This window comes from Nanorana parkeri, unplaced genomic scaffold (assembly GCF_000935625.1).
Source record: "Nanorana parkeri isolate BGI_ZX_2015 unplaced genomic scaffold, ASM93562v1 scaffold224, whole genome shotgun sequence".
Classification (NCBI taxonomy): Eukaryota; Metazoa; Chordata; class Amphibia; order Anura; family Dicroglossidae; genus Nanorana; species Nanorana parkeri.
Genome location: NW_017306492.1, coordinates 764994 through 784323, shown reverse-complemented (window position 1 = coordinate 784323; position 19330 = coordinate 764994). Strand labels below are relative to the sequence as shown.

Sequence of the window (19330 nt, the reverse complement as noted above, 5' to 3'; positions counted from 1 at the left end):
GGAAAGTGCAGTCTCACAGCTAGGAGTGTGCACATCTGCATGCTTCTAGCTGTGAAAGGTAGCATAGCCCATCATTCTAGCAAAGGGTATCATGTTAATCCACGCTGTCTTGAACCGGTTAAACACTGTATTTGTTCTCCAGTCCAGCCATAATCTAGATTTGATCTCTGCCGCCTTTCCATGTCCTCCTCTAGCCCAGGAAGCTCGGGGTTAATGTTCCAGCACAGACCGCTGGGATCATACTTAAACCCCTGGATCCAGATCCCTACTAACTGTGATTGTAATTCCGTATTTTGTCTGGTAAAATGTGCTTGGAGGAGTCGGCCCAGTGGCAGGAAAACCAGATGGTGTGCACATTTCCAGCACAAAGCTTTATAGTAGCAGATGTGAGCCGATTCCCTTGTGATCCCCTCCAAAAGTCTGCACGAGCGGAGCATTCAAGGTCCAATTAGTCTGAAAGTGGTGTGTTTGGTGCAGGCGGAGCACGAGCTGCGGAGATTCTGAAAGTCCAAGATTGTCCAGCCACATAGCGGCTGTTGGGGACATGCTGGGGGTTGTAGTTCTTCAATCATAATGCTTTGCCTATTCTGATTTAACTGCTGTCGAAGTCTGTACTGAACACCATCCCCGCAATGCAGGGAAGCCCCCACTACAAGGGTAACTTTTGATTTTAAGCTCAGCTCAATCTAACCATTAAAATCTAATGAGAATGAAGGTGTTAAGGTGATTTCTAAAGTTTTTCTTAAATCTGCAGCTTCCATTAAAAGAATGCCTGGTGATCCTGCCATGATCGTCCTTTTCCAGGCACTTCCTCTCATAGGGTGACACTTGTCTCCCAGCTGTGCTTCTGCCTTGTCTCCTGCACCCCTAGTGGCCCTTTAACACACATTATGAAGCCATGATCCACTATTGTCCTATCAGGAAGCCAGTCCAGAGCAATGATGTGTGCTGGAGAGAATGCATGTAGACAGGAAGTGGTAACTGTTTAGGATACACAGTGCACAAAGCAGACCCTTATAACCCTTTGTGTCCCCGCTGGGGAGATGCACCCTCTCGCTGTGCTGGTGACCGCTGTCACTGGGATGGAAAGACAGATTTCCTGTCATGCCAGCAGTACAGGAAATGAAGGGAAGGCTCTCCAATGAGACGCATACAGCTGATCCAGTGGCTTCACTGAGCAGAACATCTGCTTTTTTTTTTTCTCTCCAGAAGTTTGACACCATCTTTGTTCAGGCATCATCCAGGGTCACCATCTACTTTCTGGATTGAAATACCAGCTGAGAGATGACCGAATTATGTAAATCCTGCTGTCTGTGCAGTTCTGGTCTGTGGTCAAAATGTCTGACACAGGTCAGCCCGCTAATGCAGCCTGTCTCACCTGACTTGCTACAAAGTTGCTCCTCTCACCAAGAGAGGAGACTGACAAAATGCTTCCTCCTGCCTGTCGTAGGCTAATGGCATCATTTCATCCTAGGGAAAATCACAAGAATAGAGATCAAGATGGCTTTTTAATAGGTGGAGTTTTTCTTAGGCCTGGTTCACACCTGGGCGATTTACAGCGCTGGTCAACGCGCTGTAAACCGCCCAGCAAGTGAAATCCCATTATTTCCTATGGGCATGGTTCCCACCTGGGCGTAGTTCAGCGTGTAGGAACGCGCTGAAAAACGCCCTACGCCAAAAAGTACAGAAGCTTCTTTGGGACGTATTTCCGCGCATATCTATCAGGATACAGCCGGATAGCCCTCGTAAACGCGCATTTCGTTGACCGCAAATCACGGTAAAAACACACGGCCCGAAACGCGCTTCAAGCGCGCATATTATGAACGCCCAAGTGTGAGCCCAGCCTTTAACATTATACAGTTGCTGTATATTATTGCTGTGCAGTTTTTCTGTTCACAAAAGTTACAATGTTGCAGTCTGATCACTGCGTGAGAGGAGACTAGGAGCTTGTTCACACCAAATGTGGTGCCTTCCAGAGCGGTAGCTGTTGGAACGCACCACAATCCCTCACAAAACTTTCCCCTGCGTTCTGGGGCGGGAGGGGGCATGGTGGTGCATTGAATTCAATGGCAGCGCTTCCACGCCCCCCCCGCCCGCAGTGCGATCGGACGAGTGGCAAAACTTTGCCTGCGTTCCGTTCCACTGCAAACGCAAAAAATGCTGCTTGCTCTATTTTTTGCGTTTGCAGTGGAACAGAACGCAGGCAAAGTTTTGCCACGCGTCCGATCGCACTGCAGGCATGGGAGCGTGGAAGCGGTGCCATTTAGTTCAATGCACCACCACGCCCCAGAACGCAGGGGGAAGTTTTGTGAGGGATTGCGGTGCGTTCCAGTAGCTAGCGCTCTGCAATGCACCGCATTTGGTGTGAACAAGCCCTGAGGAAATGCTTCCTCCTGCCTGCAGCAGACTGATGACATCATCTCAGCCTAAGCAATGCCACCAGACTGGAGCTCAATGATGAATTATTAATAGGTGGAACTTTTCTTAAACATTATAAAGTTGCTGTATATCATGACATGTCAGGAATTGATTCACGCAGGCTTGTAAAGTTACTAAAAGCCGGAGGAAGGTTTGTAAACGTCACATTAATTTACTGAGTGTACAGGAATAGAGGATCGGATTTATTATGAAGAAGGCGTTCTGACAACATATGTTATATCTTTTAATTTTTTCATATGCATATAAAGTTGACTGTGTTATGGAAAGTTTTACAAACCAAGAGGATAAGAGAGTCACCAGACGCAGTTCGGCGATGATGTCACAAGCGAGTGTTCTCTCCAGCACTCGCTGTACCGTGTTGAGAAGTTTTAATCGGAACCATTTCTCCCGGAGATCTTTAAAGTGAACTGGAAGAAGGGGCCGTTGCTTGAGATGTTTGCTTACATTAGATTTGGCAGTGATCCCCGACGCTCAGTTTCCTTCCCTTCTTAGGACACGAGACACGGTTCACCTGTAGCGCTCGCGATGAGATCACCGGAACCGAGTGGTCATGTGGCGTCTTGTCATATTTGGGTGATGGGAGATGTGCGGATAGGCTGACGTGACACTCTGCACTGTGCTCAGGATAAACCCGATGACTAGGACGTTGTGATTGTGACATTTCAAACGAAAATTTAAACTTTTTTTGAAAGATGTTTTGTGCGGTCTGATTTTGTCCTGTAAACGTCGCATCTCTGACCGCGTTCAGATCGGTTCGAGTAACAGATGTTTGTTTGGGCAGAATGTTCTCATTCAAAACCACAAGACTCCAGATGACTGACTTTTTATTTCTTTAAACGCTGTGGCTCTAAAATCTGCCTGAGTCATGAATACATCACTTGTTGGGAACACTGGCGACAATAAACATATAATTTCCTCTCTTGTCTCCAAGCCAAGTGACTCTCCGGTTCTGCTGAGAGAATATATACTATGGTATAGTGTACAATGCAAGGATTTTAGAATCTATTGCAAATCTTCACTTGCTTTTATTTTGTAGGTCTTGAAACAGACTATTCCTGGAGAGTTCCTGTAATTGGACCTGGGAACTCGGCACAGGGATGGTAGGAGCTCCTCATAATGGGCTAATCAGGTGTGTAGATCCAGGAACCAAGCATAGGGACGGTGGGAGCTCCTCATAATAGGCTCATCAGGTGTGTAGATCCAGGAACTAAGCATAGGGATGGTGGGAACCACTCATAGTGGGCTCATCAGGTGTGAAGACCCAGGAACTCATTGGAGGGCTAGTGGGAACCCCTCATAATAGGCACAGCAGGCATGCAGATCTGGGAACTAAGTGCAGGGATAATGGGAGCTCCTCATAATGGGCTCATCAGGTGTGTAGATCCAGGAACTCGTTGTATGGATGTGGAAACCCCCCATAATGGGCTCATCAGGTGTGTAGACACAGGAACGCATTGGAGGGATACCCCTCATAATAGGCACAGCGGGCATGCCGACCTGGGAACTCAGTGCAGGGATGGTGGAAGCCCTCCTAATGAGCAAAGCAGGTGCACAGACCCAGAAACGCAGCATAAGGATGGTGGGAACCCCTCATAATGGGCTCATCGGATGTGTAGACTAAGGTACTCAATGTATGGATGGTGAAAAATCCTCATAATGAACAGTTTATTGTACTCCCCGCACTTCCATACAGCGTACCGACCTTTGTTTTTCTTGGTGGTCGAAGTGATCACAGGCATAGCGCTGTGTCGTGATGCAATCGATAACAGGAATTGCTAGCACTCAAATGTGTGTAGATTGAACGATCTTTATTCACTTGTCACTTCTGGTCATAAAGCCCATTGGCCACTGTCGCCCTGAGGCAGGGACCCTGCGTGGCCCGAAACATTGGCTTTATGACAAGAAGTGAATAAAGAGCGTTCATACTACACACATTTTTTGAGTGCTAGTGATTCCTGTTATCAACCCCTCATAATAGGCTCATTAGGTGTGTAGACCCAGTAACTCAGCATAGGGATGGGAGCCACTCATAATGGACACAGCAGGTGTACAGACCCAGAAATTCAGCACAGGGATGATGGGGACTCCTCATAATGAGCACAGCAAATGTGCAGATCCAGGAACTCGGCACAGGGATGGTAGGGGCCACTCATAATGGGCACGCATGCAGACTTGGAAAGGAGGAGTGCAGACCCAGGAACTCTGCACAGGGATGGTGGGGGCGCCTCAAAATGGGCACAGCAGGTATGCAGACTCAGGAAGCAGGAGTGCAGACCCAGGAACACTGCATAGGGATGGTGGGGGCCCCTCAAAATGGACACAGCAGATGTGCTTACCTTAGAACTCAGCGCAGGGATGGTAGGAGCCTCTCATAAGGGACACAGCGGATGACTGAGATATTGGTTTTGGGTAGACTGGCCCTTCAAGAACACTACAAACAGTGAAATAATGCCTTTCTATATGCAGATCTTTAGGTCAGACATAAAAGGAAGTTGTGAGGGAAGGACAGACAGAGGCGGTTTGCTTTTATGAGCATTGTACTTGGTTGTAATAGAATTTGTTTAGCCTTTTCGTTGTTGCTCCCCATCCATTAAACCGCAGGAAGCGTTCTCCTTTATTCCAAACTCCGCCGCTTTAAAAGTGCGCACACACAGGGCTTCATTATCCGGACTGCCTCGCCACAATTTCCTGTGTCTAATCATTAAGAGAGATGAGCGCACAGCCTTTAAATAGACTGCGTAGTCCGCTGTCACACAGCTGTCTTCATTCAGGAACGGAACGCTTTCTTGCATGGCTACAATGCAATTAATTAAGTTCCGTTCCTGCGAAGACTTCGCTGAGTAACACCACTTCTAGTTCTGCAGTCATTGCGAGGAAAGCCAGTGATTCAGCATGTACGCGTTTTGCCTTTTAAAATACCTTCTGCTTTTCTAAGAGTGGACCATTTAGTAACTTTACAAGACTGTATGAATCGATTCCTGGCATGTCACAGTATACAGCAACTAAAAGCCCTTCTAAAAAAAGCTCTGTCTCTGAGCAACAGTCCAGGAAGCCATCAGAGATCCTTGTAGATGTGCATTCCGTTGACAGTGGGGATGAGTAGGGATTACATACTACTTGCAGTTTGTGATCTGTTTCTCTAGTGAGTAGCAAAGTGCAGTGCAGCATATAATCAGTAATTATGTTTACTGGCAGTGCAGACATTTAAAGAAGAACTCCAGGACAAAATTTATATTAACCCTTGCAGTGGGGACACCCCCGCACTGCAAAGGTTAGCTGCTCCTTTTGGTCTAGGGAGCAAAATAGCAAAGGTATACTCACCCGGTACTTGGAACCCGGCCAGCTGTAACAGCGCTCCATCCAGCCTGTCTCCTTATCTGCAGCGATGGTATGTTCCACGGCATCTTCACGTTCTTTACACTGTGTTATAGAATGTGATCATTCTGGGACCTTGGAGAGCTACAGTGGAGGGGGAGAGAGCCTCCAGGGACCGGTCTAAGAGCAAGCCGTCTCAGGGGATTGGTGAGTATATGTATGTGTGGAGTAGTTAACCCTTGCAATGCAGCAGTGCAGAGATAGCCCCACTGCAAGGGGTAATAATTCTACACTGAGTTCTTATTTAAATCAAACAGGTATGAAGTAGAGGCTTTTCTTGTCCTCCTCAGTCCATGTCTGCAGCAATCTTATATTCTACATGGTACTGTGTGGGCTGCATATAGCGGAATGTAAATAATGAAGTGTTTACACTGCATTGGATCTGTGACGAGAGCTTTCAAAGCACAGGAAAAACAAAGGCAAATATATATATTTCTAAAGCCGCTTGGTACTAGTCAGAAAATAGTCCTGTGTTTTTAAAAGTACAATTAAAATTCTTTGCAGACAGGTATCAAAGGGCTTTTCAAAAAGCCAAGATGCACATAAAACACATTTTGCGTGTCTAAAAGGACTAAATGGCATAAAAAGGAAAGGAATTACCTGGCACCTTTTGAGTTCTTGGTTCTACTTAGTCTGTGAGTGCCTCCCTTTAGAAAGCAGCCACAGCCTGAGTACCAAACCCTGTCTCTCGCCAGCATGCTGCAGAGAAGGACTCTTTTCTCTTTGTGTGGAAGCGGTGTTCTCTCTGCAGCGGTCCGACATGCCCCCTGAGGAATCGGAACTAGAGCTCTTTAATCAGCAGGGAGCTTAAGCTTTTGCTGTTTGCAGAGCTATAGGTCTTACTCATCAGAAAACATGACAGACCTCTGCAGAGAGACCACTGCTCCCACAAGCAGAGCAAGAGTCCTTCTCTGCAGCATGCTGGCAGGGAGCAGGCTGTACTGCTACGTTTTAAGGAAACCAACCGTACGGCTTTAGTTGATTTCAACTGAAAGTTTAGTTGGTCTCCCAATGTACACATTGACAAAGCGTGCTGTGTGCGCATATACACTCTGCATGCCGGCCCTTCCAGGTTCTTCAACAAATGGATTCTGCTGGATGACCTTGACTGCTACCAGCTGTGCCGGGAAAATTAACAATGCAATTGGTTGGTTTCCCCGTACGCTCTTTATTTTGACGGTGCTGAGCCTGACGACTTTACAAATGCATTGTAAAACATCCCAGGGTCACCCGGCATTCTTCAATAGAGAGGAATCAATAAAACCCTGAACTTCTGCCCCTGCTACAGCATTGTTTGCCAGACCCGTAGTAGATGCATAAAAATGTTACCTAGATAAATTAAAAAAGCTATTTCTGTCCGTGATCATGTGACAGGCGGCAGAGCTGGGGACTGTACACCACTAGTCTAAAAATCACGGCAATACAGATGATAATGGATTTCCTGATGCCAGAGATTGGGGTTAGTCCGCCTCCCCTACCAATGGCCTGTAGACTCCATAACAGAATACTCCAAAAGGGTTGTCATCGATACGCCATTCTCATTGAACAAAACTCCGTCCCACTGGAACTGCAGGTTCAGCTCCTTGGCCAATTTTTTTTTTTTCTTTTCTCGGGTTAAGAGACCCTTTGATTTCAACAACGATATTCACATGAGATTATATGTGCATTTAACATATTTTATTCATGATATTTACCTGTAGACATCCAAAGTCCAAACTCTTGGATGTGATGTCAGCATCCCGAGCATACTCTCCATCTTTCTGTGGAGTCAAAAGTGAAGTCGTGAATAAAAATAAGTGCCCTTTAATAGGTGCCAGTGCAAGACATGGCAGGCCTCCCGGCCTAGATAACGTTTTTCCTGAGCTAACCAAAAGACCTGCCCAAGAAGCATGTTACAGAATAAACTTGAATCGCTGTGACATAGTGCCAGTGTCACATAGTGGGGTCCCAAACCCATAGTGATTCTCTGGCACCCCTGGGGTGCCATCCTCAGGGGGTACAATACCACGGGCCTTTATGTTCCCAGCCCATGCCTGGACCAGGTAGATCCATTCTAATCTGGAGGCACTGGTACTCTCCAGACACCAGGGAAGTACTCCTGACCCCCAGCGTTACATAGCTGGATGCTCAATTCAGTTTCCTTCCCACGGCCATGACCTTTGGGAAACCTATTGTCTAAGGCAGGGTAATCTACAGCCAGCCATTCCTACCTGATGGGACAGCAGCACATTTCCCCTCCTGAACACTGATAAGAACAGATACTACACTTGATCTTTGCCAAAAGGCCCAACTCAGTTTTTCAGTTTTGTATAATGTATGGATAGTTAGTACCTCTGGTTAGTACCAGTAAAATTGACTCGCCTCATCCCTTGGTCATGTAGCAGGTTTCCTTCATGCTACATGACCTGGTCCCACAGCCTCTTCTTTAAGGCGCTCCTTTGGTTGCAGGCACACAGGGCCAATAACCCTACTATGTACGCGAGGAGGCAGAGGGACAAAACCCAGGAGCGTTGAGGAGAAGTGGAGAGCGTCAGCTGCCAGGGGAGTGATGGATATGGTGAGTAGAAGTCCTTTTTCTGGTACCCTGGGCACAAATGAGCATTTAACCCCTGCAGTGTGGGGGGATACTTGCGGCAAGGGAGAATTTTTCTTTTCCCCGGGGGTTCATCTTTAATTATTTTTAATTCTGAGGTCGAAGGCAAACAAGGGCTCTACAGGTCAGGACCTAAATATTTTTAAGCTGAGCAGTAAAGTTAAAACAATGTCTATTTACTTCCCTGCCCCATACACAATACCCCTGCAGCTTCCGCTGCCCTCCTCTCCTGAGAGGTCCTACCTATTTCAGGCCATGGTTGTTGAGCTCCACTGACCTCTGGCCTCCCCTCTGAAGACCATGTTTTGCTTAATTTGCCGGTTTGTCCTTTAAAGGATTATCGCGGCCTCGGCGGGGGATGACTGAAGTCTGATCTCTCTAAAACAATTACAGAAATTCCTGTCAGAGTGGAGGTGGGGGGTGTTCTGGACAAAGAATGGACCACGCTAGGAACCTGCTGACTTGTGGAGAGTCTGCCCTTCACAGCCCCTTAGGGTACGTTATTATTAACATATTCATTTGTATCGCACTGACATCTTAACTATGGAGAATGCTGAGCCATTGAGACTCTCACCAGAGGAGCTTACACTCTAATGCCCCCCACCCCCGCAGTCACTCACTATAATTATAACTCTGGCATACCACAGTGCTGTACAGAGAACACCTGAGCTATTGACATCAGTCTCTGTACAGAGGAGCTTACACTCTAATGTCCCAACCACAGTCACACTTACTATTATAAGTATATAGCTCTGACATATGCTATAGTGCTGTGCAGAGAACACTGAACTAATCACATCAGTCTCTTCACCAGAGGAGCTTGCACTCTAATCTCCCACCACAGTCACACACTATTTATATCACTCCGACATATGCTATAGTGCTGTACAGAGAACACTGAACTGATCACGTTAGTCTCTGTACCAGATGAGCTTACACTCTAATGTCCTCACCACAGGTGTGCAGACCAAATAGGAATGTCTGGGGAAGTCTTTATCTGTACACTCGTTCCGGGTCTTTGGCTCGGCGCAATGAAACAGGATTGCCATGACAGCCAGGCGCTTGGCATTTTTAGAAGTACAGATCGCTGATGTTAGATTTCATGACGGGTTTCCTTTAAGTCATCTCTATAGCTGTGTTTACAACTATTCCTTCCTTGATTCCATTTCATTGGCTTAGATAACGAGCCTTGTCGTTTTAGCATCAATACTTGGCATTTTCCCCCTCCGTGGTTGGCACTAGCTGACGGTAAGCTCTCTCCATCGGGTGCCAATATTTCCCACACACAATATGTGGGATGCAGCATGATGCTTCCATGTTTTTAAACATGCAAAGTTACAGTCTCGCTGACTTGGCTGAGAAAAAACCTAATGCAACAGATCTCCAAACATCATATTTTCGTACATTTAGAATCAATCACTGTACTCCATCTATGGAATAGTAGCATTGTCGCCCTAGGACAGAACTACAGAACACCTCCCTTTCTCCTCTTCCCAACATAGTGGGTAGGTGCTCTGTAGTTCTCAGATAACTGGGAGCAATGTAACTGATAAGAATGGAGCTCTACAGAGAGCACAGAAAATGATCAGCTGACAAGGGTTGTGGCAGCTTACTTTTTTGCACTTCTTTAACAGATATAACGAAACACTTTCTATGGCATGTTTAATGAACCAAAAGGGAGCACATAAGAGAAGTTAATTTTTAGGCTGTACATATACTTAAATTATTTTATAAAAAGTTATGTTTAATCTAATAACGGCACATATCCTTTAAAACAGTGGTTCTCAACCTGTGTAACCTCCGGATCCACATTTGTCCTCGGTCATTAAAGGAGAACTATGAGATGAGTGATTTCCACTCACCTCATAGTTCTAAGCTGACCTGTGACAATGAGACTGTCACAGGTCGGCTCAGTAGATCGGGAGGTGAGCGAACAATTACCGGGTTCCCTCACCTCTCGATCCTGTCACGGCTCTCTGCGTGACAGGGGGAGGGGCTGGATTCCCCTCTCCCCGCTCCGATCTGCCAGCGCTGACTGGTGGAACGGACGGGGGAGGGGCGGGTACAGCTGGCTCTGCCTCTAGATAGGCAGAGCCAGCTGTCACTCACGCAGCTGGGCAGATCCCGTCATCTACGTCGGGATCCGCTCCAGGTGCGGCGTCTCAGTATACCGCGAGCTGTAGCTCGCGGTATACTGAGCTTAGGGTAACAGGAGGACGCTAGTTTGTGTCCTCCTGTTACCCTAAGGAGAACTATGGGGAAAAACACTGACCCCATAGTTCTCCTTTAAGTAGTGATCCAAGTCGCACTGCAATGGAACGCAAGGCATTGGGGTAACGCACATTCCTATGCGGGCCTACAAACTGTGGGTGAGAAGTGCGTTTAGGGTACAATTCAAATAAATGGCAACGCAACACACCTCCCGCACCAGAATGCACGGTAGGTGCGATTGCATGGTACAGTGTGTTAATTGCATGGTCCTATGTGATGAACTTACTGTACTAGTTTGAACGGGCCCCCCAAAACGCTGACAGACGCACACAGACACAGTCTCTCACACACATACACACTCCAAAAATGTTTTTATGTTTTTATAAGGTCCACCCAGTCTCTCTACCTTACGAGACCTGGAGTGGATCCTCAGCCTGGAGTCCATTGTGGGCTGCCGTGCTGTGACAGAGCTCCATCCATATGTGCATTGCTTGTACAGCTCCCTTGCGCGCCCTTTAGAGGTGTCGGTACCCAGAATGTGATGTCACTCCAGTCCAGGCACCTCTATAGGACACGTGAGGGAGCTGTAAACAATGCATGTATGGATGGAGCTCCCTTGCGGCCATAGACCCAGCCTGCCCCACCTAAAGCTGACACTCGATGCTGGGCAACATATTTTGAATGGCTGCTTGGTGCGAGAACTGACAGTGCTGCGCTAGGGGGAGGCAGAGGAGCCTCTCGCCTAAAACAGTGGAAGGCATGCGGCGACCCCCTGAACACGGGTTCGCGACCCACATTTGGGTCAGGACCCACCAGTTGAGAACCAAGGCTTTAAAACATCTTCCAGTTATGTATTCAGTAAAATACATTTTTTTTTTTTGTAAATGTATTTACATTTGTTTTAATAAATTTTTTTGTAAAGTTACAAAATAAAACATTTCAGAATAAACACTAAAAAAGGTCATCTAGTCCACAGGACCAGAGGTATTAAAAGTACTAAGATAGTATAACAACAAAATGTTACATATTGCTAATATAACTGAGTGAAATGTATTGCTATATCAGACTGAGCGTGGAAGGTTGTCTACTGTCAGGCTCTATTTAATAATAATAATATTATTATTATGCTTATTATATTATTATTGGATTATTATTTATTTTGTATATAAATGTATAATAATATATATGTGTGTGTGTATATATACAGTATATGGAGAGCGAGCTAGCTAAATAGCGCCATCTGGTGACGGTACACTTATTTGCGTTACATAATTTCGGCAAAGCTACATGGTCTTCCTAAAAAAAAAAAAAAAAAAAAAAAGATTGATCCTCAGGGCAGAGCTTAGCGTTAGCAGCCAAAATATAAAGCTTAATACTTTTTGGATCTCTTTCTTGAATAGTAGCCTGATAGTGACGTTACAGTCTAGGTATCCAAACCACTGCCTATTCCCATGTCGGACTCTGGCTACCTATAAACCACCAAAATCTCACTGACTCTCTATATAATGCATGGGATAAGAGTCATTTTGAGCTACACAAGGGGGTATAGTGAAAACTTCCAAGAGCCATTAAAGTGGAGCTTTAAGAAAAAAAAAATGAAATGCGATAGTCTATTGCTAGCATTAACACAGCAGTTATTGTTTTTTAGATTCCTCCCTAAAAAATACTTTCATCACCTTTTTGATCCTGCCAGTAGATCCATTATTTTTCCACTTCCTGCAATAGGGTGACAACGCTGTTCCTCCTGCAGTGAAGTCTTACAGAAGCGTCCCCTGTGGACAGGGTAGTCTTAGAGGGATATATAAGTTTTAAATTAAAGCCCAACTCCAACTAACTTCAGTTACAGTAAATATTTTCCCCACCCTCTGTAACTATCACTTTTGCTAGCTTGTTACAGGAACTAAAAAAAAAAAAAAAAGCAAGGGATCTACTGGCACAGTCAACAATAAAACTATGTTGCAGGGGAAAGGGGACTCGGATACAGAAGCCCCGGTATTCATTCTAGTGGCAGACTGCAAAATGTCATTTTTGTCTATGATCCCATTTTTATGCTCACTGAGGATTTATCACTTGATGAAGATTATCTGTGGGTTATGAATGACCCCCCCCCCTCACTGAGAAAAGTAACCGGATTGCTGGTGCATTTTGTGTGCTGCTTTAGTAAGTTGTGGGCCGCTACAGATTGCCCATCCTTGGGGAGACTTGAGCTCATCTAGGCTTTGCCTAATTCACGTGTGGGCAAACTCTGGCTCTCCAGCTGTGGTGAAACTACCAATCCCATGATGCATCTGTCTCTGGGAGTCGTGACTGTGGGAATCTTGCAATTACTCATGGGATTTGTAGTTCCACAACAGCTGGAGGGCTGTAGTTTGCTCACTCCTGGCCTAAGTCATGGCATGTCCTTTACACATGATATCATTCTACGGTATGGGCTAAATTGTAGATATAGTGGGATGGTTCTACTGTCTTTTATGTGTTTTTGCAACACTATTTAAATTATTTAGTTATTATTTAAATTATTTAAATTGTCTAGCAAAAATAAAGTGTGCAATTAAAATGTATCTTTGTATTGTAATGTATTTTTGTATTGTATGAATGTATGTTTCTATTGTAATGTATTTTGTAAATACATTGGTTTTATTTTTAGATAGAATAGGAAATGGTTAAAACCTCTGTCAAGTGTATTGCTGTCTGTGTCTCGTTCAGGAGGTTTTCCTTCGTTTTCTGTCCTGGAGACCCAAAAGGAAGTGAGAAGAAATCTCCCCAAAGTGGGTTGATAATACAGTTGTTAGTGAAACCCTTTTCTGCAAAGATTTTTCCTCAACTCCTGTTTCAGAGTCAACTGTAAAATGTTGGATTTACATCTTTCAATGGCCGTTGTTCCCCAGGACAAATAGAGGGGTGACTCTCCCCATTGGGGACACAGACATCAATAAAAACCTGGCAGGAATTTTAACTCTTCCCGTACGCTATACTGATCTGGTATATTCTAAACTCTTTGATACACATTGATGTAACTTTTTGCTTTTCCAGCCTGTTGTAACCCCTTTGTCTTTGTTCTCTTGAAGGTCGCACGGGCAGATACACCCTTATAGAGAAATGGAGAGACACGGAGAGACATTTGGCTCCCCACGAAAACCCAGTGCTTTCGATAAACAAGTGGGGTCAGTACGCCACCGACGTGCAGCTAATTCTGCGGCGCACAGGGCCATCCCTCAGCGAAAGGCCCACCTCAGACTGTATAGCTCATGTACCTGAACGGACTTTGTACAGGCAGAGCCTCCCCCCACTGGCCAAGCTTCGGCCGCAGAATGACCGCTCTATAAAAAGGAGAGAGCCAAAGAGGAAATCGCTGACCTTTAGTGGTGGGGCCAAAGGACTCATGGACATTTTTGGCAAGGGCAAAGAGTCGGAATTTAAGCAAAAGGTGCTTAATAGCTGTAAAACCACAGGAGAGGAGCTTAAAAAGCTGATACACCTACAGACCGAGAAGCTTCAGTCTCTCGACAAGCAGTTGGACTCCAGCGAGGCCGAGATCCGATACTGGGAGCAGAAGTACAAGTCGAGTTTGGAGGAGGAAATCGGCAAACTAGAGCATAAAGTCAAACGTAACGAGGTTGAGATTGAAGAAGAGGAATTCTGGGAGAACGAGCTTCAGATTGAAGTGGAGAATGAGAAGCAGCTGAAGGAGCAGCTGCACGAGCTGACCCAAAGGATGCTCCAGTGCGAGAACCAAATAAAGGACTACCAAAACAAAATCCACACCATGGAAAGCGGCATTGAGGCAGAGAAACTGCAGAGGGAGGTGCAGGAGTCCCAAATCAACGAAGAAATCGTCAGAGGGAAAATCGAGAAGATCAAAGGAGAGCTGGAAGTCCAAAGTCAAGAAAGCCAGAGGCTGGAGAACGGCGGCAAGGCGGTGGAGAGGTCACAAGGACAGGCAGCGAAGCGGCTCTTGGTGAGTAAAGACAACAAGGTAGATTTCAGGAGGGTCAAAGGCTGGTGTCTTCATACCGGGGCTGAAAACAATGGATTAGTTATGCTTTCAGAGATCTCAGGCTTATGCTTCATAAGTCAAGCAGACGGTTAAATAAACTGCTCTTAAGTTTTTAATGGAAACATGAGAAACTAATAAGCAGCAGGTCTTCTAGTTTAGTAAATCGTGTGGGAACATTTGTCAGAAATGTTATTCAACTGCTGCTGTTCAAAGAGCTATCATGTTCAAAGTTTAACTTCCAGGCAGCCCATGATGTCAGACAGTCATTTCATTAACGGCAAGCTTGTACAACCTAAAGTCCTCCATTTTTAAAAAGGAGGTCTAAACCATATCAATAAATCTCATATAAGCTGTAATAGAAATGTCATTTCAGACGTTGTTTTTAATCTTTTTTTAATTCTCCAGCTTTAATCAAAAGGATAATCTGATGAATGAATGAAGGTCCTTATTCAGACACTGCTGTTATGGGGTGATAGTTGTCTCCTAAGTGTGCTCCTGCATTGCCATCCAGTCACATGCCCCACCCGGTGGAGACTGCAGGTGGCTGTGCCGACATACATTGTGCAGGCATTGTACATTGTTGTCACTATCGGGAAGCCGGTCCAAAGCAATGATGTGCAGCAGATGCTGGAAAGAGTGCATATAGACAGGAAGTGGCTAAAATAAAAGGGCTGAAGCAGATCAGCAGCACTGATCCACAACAAGGATGAAAATAATTAGGAAAACAGTATTTTATGGGAAAAAATAGCAAATGTTTTTAATACATGTTGCTTCTGCTAACTAAATGTAATTCAAGGAGGGTTTACGTCTCCTTTAATCTAGGACTACTTTGGTTATTATGTGCAGCAAAAACATTTCCCTTCCTTTCCTCTAGTTTTGTAATCAAATCACTCTTACCCTCTGGAGGTTTGATTGAAGAAAATGTGAAAACAGTATTTTGGAACAGTATTCTATGGAAATCAAGCCATAGTAATTGTTTCATAGCAGACTAACAGGGTTATTCACAAAATGGTGAAGAGTTTGGAGAAGGCAGGAGAAGTGAACAATCTAGGACAACATAGCTGAACTGGAAAGTGAGCGGAATTGAAGAATTTTTCCAAATCAGCTATGTTGTCCTAGATCAGGGGTGCCCATAAGGTCGATCGCTATCTACCACTGGCCTTACTTAACTAAGGCCGAGCGGTGAGAGAGAGAGAGAGACGCTCGGCCAGGATCTGACAGCCGGCGTCTGTCTCCCCTCACCGCTCGGCCTTAGTTCTGTGACAGTGGCTCCGCCCCCCCACGGCTGAAGTGCTTCTTTGACTTCTCGGATCCCCCGCTGCCTCTGCCCGGGAGATGCAGAGGAGAATCTGATCACCTGTGTGCGTGGCCAAGCGGCAGAGGATCGTTACATATCAGTGATATGTTCCGATCCTCTGTGCAGGACAAATACTGGAGCGATCGGCTGATCACTCCAGTGTTTGTAAATAACTGGGGACACATAGTACTATGTGTCCCCAGTTATAAATGAACAGGATGTGATTTACATCAAGTCCTGTTTCCTGTTCATTCATGAGTTTCTCAATGGGGAGAAGCGCTCACTACAGAGGCTCCTCCCCATTTAGAAACTGGATGATTGTAAAAGATTTTCTGAATGAATGGGAAGCCTCTGTGCTTCCCATTCATTTAGAACAGAGGCTGCAGAAAAAGAGTCAGTACTTTGTGTCCTCAATTTCTTTTTCTATTTTAAAAAGGAAATACCAGGGGGCTGAGCACCACGGGAGGACAGGACGCCAGGGCCTCTAGGACGCACTGGAATGTAAGCCGGCCGACTCCATGCGTTCAGGGGCAGGAGGGGGCGTGCTGTTGTATTGAAGTCAATGGCACCACAGCCATGCCCCCCGCTCACAGTGTGATCGCCCGCACCCGGAACGCAGGCACATTAGTGCCTGCATTCCGGTCCAGTGCGATCTGCAAAAATAGTGCTCGCAGCAACTAATGTGCCCGATGTTCCGGGTACAGGCGATCGCACTGTGGACGAGGGGCCTGGCTGCAGTGCCATTGACTTCAATGTACTGCCACACCCCCTCCCGCCCCTGAATGCAGGTGTTTTTTCGTTGGTAGATCTGATTGAGCTCATCATTTGAAAAGTAGATCTCCAGATGAAAAATAGTGGGCGCCCCTGATCTAGATTGTTCACTTCTCCTGCCTTCTCCATACTCTTCACCCTTTTGGAATAACCCTGTTAATGTCTTTCAGTTTGGGTCTATAAGTCCCAGAATGATAATGCATGCTTGGACTATTAGGTCCATAAACAAGAACATTGACTGCATAAAGATTTTGTTTTAAAATAGAGATGACCTATGCCAACAACTTCTGACATTCGACCTCAAGGCTTCATTCACACTGCTAAGAGCCGGCCCGAACAGATGTGTGCGCGGCCGTATCGTGCCGCTCCTGGGAAGGACAGGTGCTGTGTGTGATTGCACGCAGCAGCCTGTTCTTCTCTATGGGCGTATGCTGCCGTACGCTCACCCAAACTGGACATCCGTGCTCGGATGCAGACAGGAGCCATCCTGTCTGCGTACGAGTACGAACAGCCACACGCACGGATGTGCAGCTCGTGTGAGCGTACGGCTGTGCACTCCCATAAAGAAGAACAGGCTGCTGCATACAATTACACGCAGCGACCCGTCCTGCATGCCGCACAGATCTGTACGGCCAGCTCTTAGCAGTGTGAATGAGGCCCAATGGTTGTACAAAAACTCTGCCACTCAGTAATCTTATAAATTTATAACACTTTAAGGTGACTTCTTAAGTCTGGTAGGAACATTGTTCTATTAAATTAAATTCACATGCTCTTCAAAGGAAGATCACAATCGGAGATTAGCATTGAGGCCACATATGATGCAATCCTTCAGTTGTGTACAGAGGAAATGTTTGAATTTTTCGGTATTCAGCTTCTGTCCAAGTCACTCCTTGGTGCCTAGGCAGTCATTCATTGTACAATCAAGATTAGATGATACGTGGGTTCGCTATGAAACACAAATTGTGGCAGTCGTCATAATCTGGATATACTTCATTGGCTGGTTATGGATCTCTTGACATCATGTATGAAAGTGTCAGAAAAAGGAACTCTGTGATGCTGGCAGTAACCAGTCAGGCTTTCCCATTAGGTACGGGCTCTCTCTTGGTTGCTGTAGTATTGTTTTATCGTTACATAATTTGCCTTCTCCTTTTTAGGAGCGTGAGCAGGAACTGGAACAGCTGACCAAAGAACTCCGCCAGGTCAACCTTCAGCAGTTCATCCAACAGACTGGCACCAAGGTTACCGTGCTTCCAGCAGAGCCCAGCGAGACTGAATTCTCCCAGCCAGAAAAAGGTATGTGCACAGTATAATGCTTCAGAAATGTCCTTGAATCTGACCTTCGTAGGCTTTCAAAAAGAACCTGCCAGACGTTTCATATTTTTAGTAAAACTCATGTCTAGGAGCCAGACAACTTCCTTTTTGTGCAACATTCTCATCTACGTTCAGTTTGCTGCTATGGGCTCGATTTCATTGACTTTGGGATTAAGCCCTACACCTGGTGCTAAACCCAGCCCACCATCTCCTGTTTAGCAATTGAAGCATGATTCGCTTTGGAAAGGATGATGGGTGGGCACTTAGTAAAGTGGAACTGGTAACAGAGGATGCATTTTGCCTTCGCCTCATGGTGTGAATTCTTAGATAGGACTAGGTAAATAAGTCTTAAAGGGCATATCCAACCATGTAACACTTCAAATGCTATGACTTATTTAATCATTTTAGTTGGTATGATTACCTTAAACTCTGCCACACAACTGCTGAAAGTTGAAACTGGCAGTGGGACTACCTGCATTAGAGTGGTACAGAGTATCTATCTATCTATCTATCTATCTATCTATCTATCTATCTATCTATCTATCTGTCCATCCATGTATCTGTCTGTCTGTCTGTCTGTCTATCTATTTATCTGTCTATCTGTCTATCTATCTATATCCATGTATCTATGGGTCCATCCATGTATCTATGGGTCCATCCATGTATCTATGGGTCCATCCATGTATCTATGGGTCCATCCATGTATCTATGGGTCCATCCATGTATCTATGGGTCCATCCATGTATCTATCCTATAAACAATGGATGTGTTTGTACATGAGCAGTAATTCAATAGGGAGCCATAAAATTGTTCTCACTCCAGGGCCCCAGAGGACTTTTTAACCCCTTTTTAAGCAAATATTTATTTTCTTGTTTACCTTAAACTTTATTCCATATGATTTTTGTTTTTTCTTACAGAGCCGACTTTTCAGTCTGGGTCCCTAAAAAGACCGGGCTTTTCCAGGCAACTTCCAAGCAACCTGCGTATTCTCCAGAACGCCTTGTCATCAGGATTCAACCCGGAGGGCATCTATGTATAACTGCGCAGCACTTTTTGGCACAGCCAGAGGACACTTTGGTTGCATCGCTGAACAATATGGCACAACTCTTGCTCTCAGGCGCGCCCTTTACATTCTTCTGCCTTGGCTTGAACAGCCCTGAGACTTTCCAGGAAAGCTTGACAGAGGATAAGTCAGCGAGTACCAGCCAATAGGACATTGCTATGCTCAGCAACACTTTTATAGCCTAACTTACTACAAAAATACTTTTTTTCAAAGTATTATTTCTTACAAAATCCGTGTGAAACATTATGTAAGCTGACGCCGGTGAGGCCACTG

The 19330-nt window shown here is 45.5% G+C and overlaps 1 protein-coding gene across 1 annotated transcript in view; it reads left to right on the top strand.

Annotated features, from left to right (window-relative positions):
* Window positions 1-19042, top strand: part of RASSF8 (Ras association domain family member 8) — a 69793-nt gene extending 50751 nt beyond the window's left edge. Inside the window, exons 3-5 of the mRNA XM_018556074.1 lie at window positions 13687-14576; window positions 17838-17976; window positions 18912-19042. Coding sequence (XP_018411576.1) covers window positions 13687-14576; window positions 17838-17976; window positions 18912-19033 — 1151 coding nt within the window. The 3' untranslated portion in view covers window positions 19034-19042. The remainder of the gene's footprint in view (window positions 1-13686; window positions 14577-17837; window positions 17977-18911) is intronic.
* The last annotated feature ends 288 nt before the right edge of the window (window positions 19043-19330 follow it).